Source organism: Polypterus senegalus, chromosome 3 (genome assembly GCF_016835505.1).
Source record: "Polypterus senegalus isolate Bchr_013 chromosome 3, ASM1683550v1, whole genome shotgun sequence".
NCBI classification, from domain to species: Eukaryota; Metazoa; Chordata; class Cladistia; order Polypteriformes; family Polypteridae; genus Polypterus; species Polypterus senegalus.
Genome location: NC_053156.1, coordinates 83704920 through 83717467, shown reverse-complemented (window position 1 = coordinate 83717467; position 12548 = coordinate 83704920). Strand labels below are relative to the sequence as shown.

Sequence of the window (12548 nt, the reverse complement as noted above, 5' to 3'; positions counted from 1 at the left end):
TTTAAGAGGAGAAATAGGAAAGTGCAACCCCAGATGTTTAAGGTGCATGGATAGGTGGAATCTGGAGGTGGATTTTTAGGAAGAAACCCTGTGGGTGAGGCCTTTTCAGTGGCCACTATTTACAACACACTTTTCAAAGAATTGTCCCAAGACATGTTTTCTTATTCAAGAATGACGTCTGGCCACAGGAGACGACTCTCACCATAACCCTCTGTTTCCCGTCTTTAAAGACAATTTTGTTCCCATCTACACACATCATGTTGAATTCACTTCTTCTAGTTTAATGACTAATATATTTCTGATACATTATTGTAGCTTCATGATAAAGTTTTGTCCTAATAATGTGTATATTAAATGGCATAATTTAGCCATCCGTCCACTTAATCCACTAAGAGTCATATGCTAATTAAAGGCAGAAGTCCACCCTGGATAGGGCTTCAGTAAAAACGCATGGCATTTTGTAATTAAATTTCAAAATACAGTTGAAAAAAAAATACACAAACACATTTTGTAAAAAAGAATCCACCAACAGACAATCTTCAAAAGATGTTGAGATTTTTCTTGCTTCATTTAAAAGAGAGGAAAGGATAGAAGGAAGTGAAATAACTTTTCAAGGTCAAGGAGAAACTCAGCGGCTGAGCTTGAATTTCAATGAGGAGCCAATGAAAAGGCATGAGGCATTCTCCTTTAATTACAAACTTTAGTGCATAGCCTTTGTTCTTACCGCTGAATAGATTGACTCTGAGAAAATAATAGTGACATAATGCGGCTCTCTCCTTACAATTTATTGTTTGAAATTTGCTACAGTGATACGAGTGAGACAACACACACTCTGGAAATATTTGTTTTTGACCCTGGCTATACTGTGGTGTTTATTAGTGATATCGCATGAAATGAAATAATTGAAACAGAAGCAGGGAAATGGCATTGTTCATTTGTCAAAGATGGATAAAACACAAATAAAAACATCTTGGCGTGCCTGACAGTGTAATAAGGAAGATTTTAAGACATATAGAGAGTAACAAATTGTCTTCAGAGAGCTTTACTACTGCACCAACCCAAAACAACTGCTAACTGACGTAGTTTAGAGACAAGGGTTTAAAAACAAGTGTCAGAAATGCTTATTCTATACATTGAGGATGATAATGGCAAATAAGCAGAGACACTCACACACATGCATGTGTTATATAAGGATTTAAAAAGAAAACATGACAAGTGAGTGGGTGTCCTTCAGTCCATAGAGATTATTTGATTAAAGTAAAGCTAAGTTGTCCCAATATCTCATATAGAAATTTTAAGGGGAAAAGGGTAGAATTTGCACTAAGCAGCTGCAGTGAATGGAGCACTCAATTCCCAATTCCCTGATCAAGGTTTAAGGAGAAGTACACAACTAGCCATTTCTTGAACATTTCCTTTCCGAAGATTATGTGTTCCAACTGCAAATAACGGCCTCAAGTAGGAATACTTCCAGCTTTATTCCCCACTTCATTTAAATTATATTGTTTTATCTCTCAGAACCTTGTGACTTGTAAAGATGGCATGGTGTCACAGTAGTTAGCACTGTTACTTCATGGATCCAGGGTTTTAGTTTTTGTTTCCTTTCTAGTGTTGTCCTATCAAGGGTTTGACCATTTTCCCTATGTCTTCAGGGGTTCTTCTCCAGCTCTTGTCCCACATTTCAAAAGGTGTGTTGTTTGGTGATTCTAAATTGTCCTTCTGTGGGTGTGTACATGAAGGGGCACTGGGACCTAACACTGTCACAATAAGCACTGACCCCCATAGTCCTAAATAGGAGAATGTTATGGTACGTTGTTATTAGTAACACAAAGTGTTTTTAGTAACCTCATTCATCTAAAATTTTTCTGGAAAATCAACTACAGTTGGGCTTAGGAGAACATTTTTCCCCCAGAATTCCATGATGCTTTGCAAGGTGAGCATGATATCACAGAGCTGTAGCAGCCATTTGCAGAACTTTCAGACCTGCCTACCATTAAGATATTTGTGGAGCAGCTTCAGGCATGCGTGATGTCACCACGTGATCAGAACTCCAGCCCACCACACTACATGCTGTGGAACACAAAGGGGCACCAGAAAGCCCCAAGACTCAGACACAAGACCCATTTAAAAAGACAGTTTATTTTCACAACTACCTTCCACAAAGGTTCCAGTACTGCACTAAACACAAATCTATTCACGTTATCTCTTTACTTTTCTCTTCCTTTGTCCACTTCCACCAAACTCTATCTCATCTGGATGAGGTCGAACAGTTTATTTTATCCTGGACCTGGGAGTTGTTCAGTTGCTAGCGTAAAACCCAATGGAATTACTTCCAAGTTCTAACAGAAGTCCCATAAACTAGGCATGACAAATTCCTGTTGCACACCCTGGCAGCCACCACTGAACCCAACAAGCTTGCTCCAGAGGGTATGCCTTGTGGGTATCTGCACAATTACAATTGCCCAGGGAAGCTGCCTCCTATTGTGTCAGGGAAACCTGTAGTCCTGCCATGTTGGCCTTCCATTATACTGTCTTCCCAGCCGGGTATTGTTCCTTAGGTAAAACCCAGCTAAGACAGCAGTGTACCCAATCTTGTATTGGCTTCTTCTTTTGCCTGTCTTTTGGGTGAGATAGAATGATCTTTGCTCTGTTTCTTGTGGTGGCATAGGACTGGCCTTCTGTTTAATTAAGGGACCATACTCCATCCCGGCAGGGTCGCCCACCAATGTATGTCATCCATCACAACACATTTAAACAAAATAAACTTGCAGTAATTTTCATTTGAAGTGTACATTAGCTGACTTTAATGAGAATAATAATAGTACTGCCACTGGGCATATAAATCTGAAATCGGTTGGTGCTGTGTTCTAAGTTCATTTCTCTTCCATCCTCTGCAGACTGAATGATTGACAGCTGTAACCATAGACATAGAATTACTAGACACCGCATGACCAGCAGCATCGTATGTCAACGTTGCCGCCATATTGCGAGTGGCACCACTGTGGAGTGAAGTAATGGATAAAAGATGCCTCCTGCATGTCCTGCTTGGGATTGTACAAACTGCTGTACGCTTCAAACCAGATCCCAGGGGATTACATTTCATAGGTAAGGCTGAACATTTGTTTTGGTTATATTTGGCCATTAGAAAATCCCGTTTTATAATCTGAACTTTAGCTACACCAGGCTAAGCTAGGAAAGCTATGCATTTATGTGCTGAAGTGAGCCTCCAAACAACGTTTTGGCTAAACGTATTTAGTCATTAACTATGTAGATTATTGTTAGTTGTTAACAGCTAAAAAGCTATCCTGTGATGTGTACCATGCTAGTTTGGTAATAGATGCTGTACCGGCATCATATGATCAAAGCTACCACTTGCTCACATTAAAAAACAAAGGAGGTCTGATGCTTCCTTCTGAGGGTACAGTCAAGGTGGTCAAAGTAGCTGGGCGTGTTATCTGACAGTCAACATTAGGGCAAGCTGTGAGTGTATCTTTGATCAATCAGTTTGTTCGGGCTGAGATTGGTTCAGATGATATGTTTTTTCTCAAGGAATACATTGAGGAAACACGGTTTGAAATTTAAAACCATCATTTTATGCTGATGTCTTTAGTTGTGTCTGTCTTCCACAAACTAAGGCTGCACCATATTGCCAAACTGAATACTCTCAAATTACAGGATCTGAGTGAGCGAGAGGGAGTGTAAGTCTGTAGGAGATCAGTGAGGTTGTGGAGAGTTTTAAATGTTAAGAGCGGTATTTAATATTGTGTTCTGTAGTTAACAGGGAGCCAGTGAAGTTGAGAGACAATAGGTGTAATATGTTCAGTGAATTTAAAACAGCAGGTTATTATCCTGACAGCAGAATTTTGAAGAAGTTGTAAGCGATGGATATGTTTTTGTGGGATGCCAGATAGAATAGCATTAGAGTAATCTATACGTGAGGTGACTCTGGCATTAACCAATACTTAACCAGTACTGTGTTGTGTAAGAATATGACAAAGTCTAGAAATGTTTCGGAGATGGAAGAAGGCAGTCCGAGAAAATTTAACTTATATGGGAGGAATTATTTAATAATAATTATTATTACTATTATTTAATCATTACCATTATTAGTGTATAAATGGATATAAATAATTGCATTTAAATGATTCGCCAAAATCTGTTGTTTGTAAACTATACTGTTTTAAACGTTATTGCTTTTTCATCAGAAAATCCGGTTTCCACGTCTACCTGTATTAGTTTAAATGCCACTTTTGCCACTCGCAATATGGCGGAAGCGCTGACGTATCGTGTCGACTGGGCAACACAGTGAATGCGGCATCTACCTATATATGTCTCTGGCTGTAACATCTCTGATGTCACTTCCGGTGTTTGTCCGCCTGGTCCTGCCTCTTTCTGCCAGAAGGACATATGACTGGAAGTTCGGACCATTCTGAAAACAGTTCACTGTGGAACTCCTGTCTGAAAAGACATTGGTGGTGCCTCAACTCTTTATCATGGTCTTTCTAATCTCTTACACTGTTTACAAGGCATTTCTGTCTTCTTCATCTGCACAAAGATCAGAAACCAAAAATATGTGCAGCTGCATCTAGTGCCATAAATTCAAACAATGAAATGAGCCAATCTCATGCCCCTGCTTTGTCGCACAGCTAATGTGTGCTCCAAGACTGGAACTCTGAGTGTAAAGATATATATTTTTTTACTTGTGAGTTGTAAGTTTGTGGCCATTTATTTGTGGTTATCATTCTATTCTATTTGCTTTTTTTGTTATTTGAGGCACAGTGGTGTAGAGGTTAGCACTGCTGCCTCACAGTTCAGATCACATTTTGCCAACAATAATCAGTACAACATAGTTGGCAGACATTTTCCTTGTCCTTAAAACATTGCACCATTATAAGCCAGTCAAAACTAGTTCAGTTTCCCCATTGACTTCAATGCATTTCACAAAGTTCATGAAACATTTCCATAATTTCATTCAACTCACTGCAAAGTGAACTCTTCAGGCTTCACTCATCACTACTCATTAGTGTGTAAACATTTTTTTTATATCATATGTGTAACAGACGGTCATTTTCCAATAGGAATAATTCTAGACTGCAGCTCCTCTATTACTCTTAATAGTAAAAAAAAAAAGAAGCTACCAGAAGATCCACCCATCCCTGTCTTCTCTAAAGCACCTAATCTTGTTTCTGACTGTATCAGCTCTAAAGCATGAACACAGACCATAACAGGGCACATTCACACACACCCTTACATCAAGCCAATTTAGAACCACATTTAACTTAACACGTTGACATATGGAGTGAAATATGGAGTACCCAGAGAATACCCATGCAAACATGGGGAGAACATGGGTATTCTACCGGTAACAACCAGGCTGAAGCAGCACTGCTATTCACTGCATCACTGTGCTATCTGTTATATTCATTAAAAACAAGAGAGGGAATACAACTAAAAGAGTGAAACCTTACTCATATTTATTTACCACATAAAGAGCATAAATCTGACCAAAATGCAAGGCATCATAGATGTGTTTATTATCAATGACCAAATACAGTTCTTATGAGTCAGTGAGTGTAGGTGTGTAGGCAAGTGTGTCCCATCCGGAGCTGTCTCTGCCAGACTCCCACCCTGTGGCCCTGGATAAGTGGGCTCAGGACATGAAAACATTTCATTTTCCTGCATCTGGGCTTGTGTTTATATGATCCGTATGATGGACTAGTGTGACGTACTTCAGCTCATTGCTTCCGGTAAAGGCCCTTATTTCTAGCAATTCAAGATTAAATTTTACATAATAAATTGCATGGTGGCATAGTGGTGGGGCTGCTTTTCCACAAACCAAGGATCCTGGAATGCACTTGGCTGTTGTCTGTGTGGAGTTTACACATTCTCTCCACATCTGCATGGTTTTCTTCTGGTACTCTACTTGCTTTCCCATATACATAGGTCATAATTGGTAAATCTTACTGGTTCCTGTGGGTTATGTATGTGAGTGGGCTCTGCAATGTGTATTCTGCCTTGTACTCAGTGCTGCTGGGACTGAATTAAGCAAATCTGAGAATAATACATTTTGCTCTATAAAGTACTGACACTCCAGACAGTGTTTGTTCCTGCTTTATGTTGCCAGGTTAGGCCTTGTCACCCTTCTACCCTGGCAGTGATTTAAGTAGATTAAAAATGAATACTTGAATGTACACAATAAGCAAGCTATGCACACTTTTAGTTCAAACCATTCTTTTATGTGTGTTATAACCTGACTTGCACTATTAAAGATTTCTGAAAGATTTGTATTATTAATGATTTGAGAATTGGGACCTATCTTGCAAGAATCGGGTATAAGGCATAGATTGGATTTCATTTAGTGGAAACTATTAGGACACCATTAAGTTCATGATTTTTATTTTGATTATAATTCAAGTGATAAATTTGTTTTTCTTCTTATTCTTAAATAATGAGAAATATGGATGGAGCCAGTTATTAAGGTAAAGATAGTCTAGCGGTGCAGTGGGTAGCATGCACTGCTAAGAAAAATGCATTAAGATTGCAGCCCATTTTCTATCTGTGTCAAGTTTGCACAATCTCTATTTGTCTGTGTAGTACTCCGTGTCTCACTACTCTTTTCCGAAGAGACATGTGTTATGCTTGACTGGTGATTCGAAATTGGTTGGCTGGCTGCTGTCTTGTGTGTAGTTCTGCCAGAACAGACTGAAAGAATATTTTTTTTGACCCTGAACTACGTAAGGTGATTTTCAAATATTATGCTATCATATTATTTTATATCAGTGGTGTGAGTTTAAAGACTTTACACATGAGTAATAAAGCCATCCATCCCCACATCCAGATACCCAATTCACGCAATTCATGGCCACGGGGTATTAAATGGTCAGTTTCAGGGGTTCCCAGTTCAGGTTGGCTGCAGGTTTTCATTCCAACCAGTTTCACAAATTAATGATTCAGTCTTACTTCTAAATTATCTAATTGTTTAGCTAGTCTTTTTCCCTCTTATTTTGCATTCAAAAATATGTACAAAGAAAATCCAGAAATGTATATTCTTTGCCATTTCTCTAAATGTTAACTCTCTTTTATCATACTCTTTTTATTCGGCTTTCCTGTGGAGTTGAATCCCTATAATTGTATTAACAATTAGTGCTGAGCAGTACAGACAAGGGTGCAAATGACATTGAATACTAAAGAAAACAACTACAGCAGTGTAAAACTCATTTGTGAACAAATTAATTTAGAAAAGGTTTCCATGACCAGAACATAAATAGAGCAAAAACTTAAAAAGCAAAAGAAAGATCAGTAATTAATGTCACAGACACAACAGCTAGCCACATTCCCCTAAAAATTAATAAATCCATTTTGCAATTTCTGGATTGACACACAAAAAAGTATAACCTGGGTAATAACAGCTTGCTTAATAACGGCAGGAGTCCAGTCAAAAGCAGAATGTAGTTGGGTTGAACACCTGTGGTTAAGGTGGTCCGCAAGACTGACCTTGACTTAAGCTTTTTTTTTTACTAATTAGCACACAAATGAAAGTAACACTGAAGTAGCATCTCTGCTTTAACATTCAGTGTCATTTGCACCAGGGTCCGCACTGCTCAGGACTAATTGTCAGTAACTGAATACAATTTAAGAAGCAAACTCCACAAAAATAGGAAGAATGGATATAAAATTGGTAAAGGAAAGTTACACTAAGTGTTGAAAACTATGACAAAGAAAACACGTTTCTGAATTTCTTCTAAATGCAAAAATCAAACTAGAGCACTTTTATGATTTAGGATAAGGAATTAGAAAAACTGCCATCTAAATGATTAGACTGAGGAGACATAAGAGTGACCCACTGATTTGTGAAACTGGCTGGGATGAAAGCCTGTAGCCATATTTGTACACCAGAATGGAACTTGAAAATGCTGGGTCGATTTGTTCATTAAAGCTTGGGTTAAACATCACTAGTCAGAGTTCTTAATTGAATATGTTAGCAGACTCTCCTACCACAGGCATGAACTATAAATCTGAATAGAATAGTCTGCAATTATAATAGCATATTGATTGATATAAATAACACTAATGTAAAAAATCCAAAGTATAAGATTTGCATAGCACACTTAACATAACTGGGAGCTGTTTAAAATAATTGTGCACTTTATGCCACCATTTTAATACTAAGTATCTACTGTGATATGTCAAAACATACATAAAAGTTAGAAACATTCATTAAGAACTCTCTGAAGAATCACCAAAAGCTGCCTAAATTACTAAATGCTTATATTAGGTTCTGTGTATAATTTCATTATTTTATTAAAATACATACAATTTATATTTAAACAAATTCAAATGCAAATTTACAATTGTTTTTAATAACTTTTGCCATTTACCAGCAAACAACTATCTAAAGAAAGAAAGAAAGAAAGAAAGATGCACATTTTATGTCTTCCTTTCTGAATTCCTTAAAGTTTTCAGGGTCTTTTGATTTATATTCTCTTATTTCCAAAAGCAAAAAAAAAAAAATAATTTTAATTAAGCATCTTTAGTACAAATCACTGATGGTGTATTCACATTTATAACTTAATGAAAAAAAGTCATTAGTGACGCTAAGATTTTGTGATTAAACTGTAGTCTTACCCTCAGTGTGAACTGCAGATACGTAGGTCCAGTTGTATCTCTTGACAATATCCAGTATTGCCCGTGCCTGGAGTGTATCAGAAGGTACCACCCTTAAAAAGTATTTAAAGAGGGTTTTGTCACTAAGATCAATGCTTGTAGCAGAATAAGCAATCTGGGGAATATTAAAAAGTTGGAGAAGATTTTGCACTTGTATGGCCACTGAACTTGATCCCGGCCCAATTACTCCAGCAATGGGTTTCCTTGTTCTTACAGGAATGTAGGAAGTCATCCCATCAAGGCACCATTTTGAACCATCCTTGTCATCTCTGATGGAAATTAACGAATCTCTTATAAACTCAATACTCTGTTCTAGGGCCACAGAAGAATGCCAACAAGAGTCCCTTATCTCACAACCCAGAGAAATGTTAGGAAGAAGATGTTGGTCTGAATTGATCCTGTCCAATGTATGAAACATGGCCTCGACCCTCTGGATGCCATATTGCTCCCTGACCTCTCCACATTTTCTCTCTGGAACTTTGTCGGCAGGAGGCTGATGATGGACTGAGAAAAGAGCACCGATAATTATGTCTCCATCCATTCTGGCAACAGATCTCTGTGAAGAACCCATCGTCACCAGTGACCTTTCATTCAAGATACTATGAAGGACAACTGTTCGAAAGAATATGGTCAGGAAAATTGCAACCCAATTCATTTTGGAGTCAGGTACTATCCAGTGTGCCTCTGTGATCCCGCAAGAGTAATCATATTGTATACTTCTTCTTATATCAAAGGACTGGAAAATAAAATAAAATTTCAGAAAGCAGACCTGTGAAATAACTTCAAAAAAATAAAAAATAGTTACATTTTCATTGATCTTAACATAGGTCTATGCAATATCTTCTAAGGGAATTTAAAACATGTACTATGATTTTACCTTTCACTCTCCTTTTCTCTGTTTATATAGGTAAATTCAGATATTTCTATCTATTTTTACGGTTTATAACATAGATAGATAGATAGATAGATAGATAGATAGATAGATAGATAGATAGATAGATAGATAGATAGATAGATAGATAGTGATTTATATGACAATGCAATACAGAGGTACAGTGGCATTTATATTAAATACAGTATATATTCTATAACGTGAATTTGAGAATTTTAACTACCTATAGTTGTTCTGCAAGAAAATATGGGCATTTTAGTCACGCCAATTATCTGTGAATTACCAAAAATACGAAGCAGAATTATAAATGTCAAAAACAAGGGACGCGTTACTGCATTGCTGTCCAGGGTACTGAAACAAGACACGGCTTTATTAAACTTCACCTCTTTTATAAATGCATGAGACACTGCAATAAAATTAAAGAAGCACAATTTAAGAGTAATCTTCATAGAGACTAGCAAAGAGTAAAGTTACATTGTACATTTGTACGGTGCATATTTCCCACATATCGTATGAAACATTTCTTAACATATGTCGGTCTTTCAGCGCCTTAACTAAGGCTACAGCTTTATTGATAAACATTTTTTTGGAGCTAAAGGCTATGAATCATTGACGCATGCTCTCAGAATAAATTATTATTTTCCGTGTGCTGTATTATAACATATACAATATATATTAAGGACCTGATTGAGCTCAGATCGCAGCAGCAGTCAACATTTTGCCAGTAACAGTAACTTGCTAGATTTCTAGTAAAAGTAACACCTTTCTCCTGTCTAAACCACGGTCACCTCTTCTAAGACCACAATAAAATAATGAGCTGTAATTTTAACCTTCTAATAGTTAATGAAAGCATTTTATAGTGACAAGGGGGCGCCCCTTAGACCGATAACTTATGGGTTTTATTTACCTTCCTTTGAATGCAGATAAGTAAATGCAGTCTTGCGGTTAATGGTTTTCAAAAGCGTCTTCATTCAGTAACTCTGCGTGCGGGAACAGAGCGTATCTTGTTAAACGCTCACCCTCAAAGACCGCGCAAAGGCAATATGTTTTAAGAGACAAATCGCTTTGAAAGGTATGGCTTGATAGCGGCGTGCGTGTGCAAGCATCTGTATGTGCACGTACAATGAATGAAACAAAAACATGACAAAAAGCTTGAAAATGAACATGACAACAATCTGACATACCAGAAATCGGGAAAGAATGCGTTGCTGTTCTTCTTTTCTTCTCCCATCAAACAGTCTTTGGCACTTTGGCTAAGATATGTGCATCCTTGTTGCTCCACAGCACCACGAGTTTTTTTTTTTTTTTTCTGAACGCTAGTGCCCTCTCTCCTTCCTATTAATTTACTACAACACAAAAGCAGGTCACTGAAGCTGCAGTGCTCGGAAATCTCATAGGAGAGTAACATATATTTGGAAATTGATTTCTTATTTTTCTTACTTGCCTTTTATTCTTACCTACCAAAAGATAGATAGATAGATAGATAGATAGATAGATAGATAGATAGATAGATAGATAGATAGATAGATAGATAGATAGATAGATAGATAGATAGATAGATAGATAGATTTGGGAGTGGTAGGGGATCCTTTACTTTTTCTGCTGCATGAAAACCCTAGAGGACGGGTTAAGAAACAAACTAAACAATGGGGTCACCTCCAATAAAGGATGTCAGTTGATACTGTGATAATGGCACTTTTACTGTGCTAATCCAACTAAGGGTCAATATGGCAGATAAGCTGGATTAATCAGGTTACCCCATCCTCAGTATCTCTTCCATCTGATTGTGAGGAATTCCCTGAAGATTCCAAGACATTTTAGAGATATACTCCTTCCATTATGTCCTGACTCTGCCCCTTGGTCTTATTCCACTGGCCTATATACCTTACAAACCAACTATGGGAGGTGCCCCATTGGTTAGGGCATCTTAACTACATCCATAGTCATCTTAACTACCAACATAAATTGAACCTATCAGTCTGGAGAAATAGGAGAAGTAGAAGTTCTAGTATGAGGACCAACAATGCCATAAATGCGGTGATATATATATATATATATATATATATATATATATATATATATATATATATATATATATATATATATATATATATATATATATATATATATATATATATATATATATATATATATATATATACTGTATATATATGTAGTTAAAGACACAGAAGAACTCTCATTGAATAGACTTACAATGTTCCAAACATGAATCCATAGAGTGATCCATCCTTTAGGGTCACATTAAAACAAAAGTCTGTTCTGGCAGCAATATTTGAAAAACATTCATCAGCCTCAGAACTTATCAACTAAAAACTGTGTTCATCTATGAATGGTGTTTTTAAAGTAAGATGATATTCATTGGTACAAGGCTTGGAAAGTCCTGGAATGTTAAGAGGAATGTGACAGTAACATCAGGACAATGGAGTGCCCAACTCAGTCACCAGGTGTCCATAAAGTCAAGCATTTGGTTGATAACATGTTTAGATCTCCCATCAGCTAATCTGCAATAGCCATGAGCCAACTTACCTGTGATGCACTTTTTTGAAACCATGTTGAGTCGAGGAACCAATGCATTCACACTATTGTAAAAGCAAATAAAGTAAAACCCACTTCAAGAGGCATTTAATAAGGTGATCACTGTTTAATTACAACAGTAAAACTAAGACGACTAAGATGATTTGGGCAACCACAAGAGGCACTATATAATTCACTATATAATTATAAATTAAAGATATACTACCCAGCAAGAGTCAGTTTTACTATTGATTTGAAGAAAAAAATAAATAAAAATGCATCAATGATGATTTAACTTTCATACTGTATATAAGATGAATAATTATGTCCCAAGAGCGGCAAAATTAGATATCTGAGTAATATAAAATTGTGGCTTAGCTTTAGCATGAATTTATTTGCTGTAAGAAGTCTAAATTGGCACTTTAGAGGTTTAGATTTTAAATGAATTGCAGGATTTTGA

At 36.9% G+C, this 12548-nt stretch overlaps 1 protein-coding gene across 5 annotated transcripts in view; it reads right to left on the bottom strand.

Annotated features, from left to right (window-relative positions):
* grm1b (glutamate receptor, metabotropic 1b) overlaps positions 1 to 10849 on the bottom strand; it is a 347961-nt gene extending 337112 nt beyond the window's left edge. The window contains exons 1-2 of one of the 5 annotated variants that reach the window (XM_039747530.1): positions 10738 to 10849; positions 8623 to 9441 (exon numbers count right to left, since the gene is read on the bottom strand). In XM_039747530.1, coding sequence (XP_039603464.1) covers positions 8623 to 9316 — 694 coding nt within the window. In that variant the 5' untranslated portion in view covers positions 9317 to 9441; positions 10738 to 10849. Of the gene's footprint in view, positions 1 to 8622; positions 9442 to 10460; positions 10615 to 10737 lie in introns of those variants that run through there. The other 4 variants (XM_039747528.1, XM_039747532.1, XM_039747527.1 and 1 more) reach the window with 4 other exon arrangements.
* Positions 10850 to 12548: the final 1699 nt, after the last annotated feature.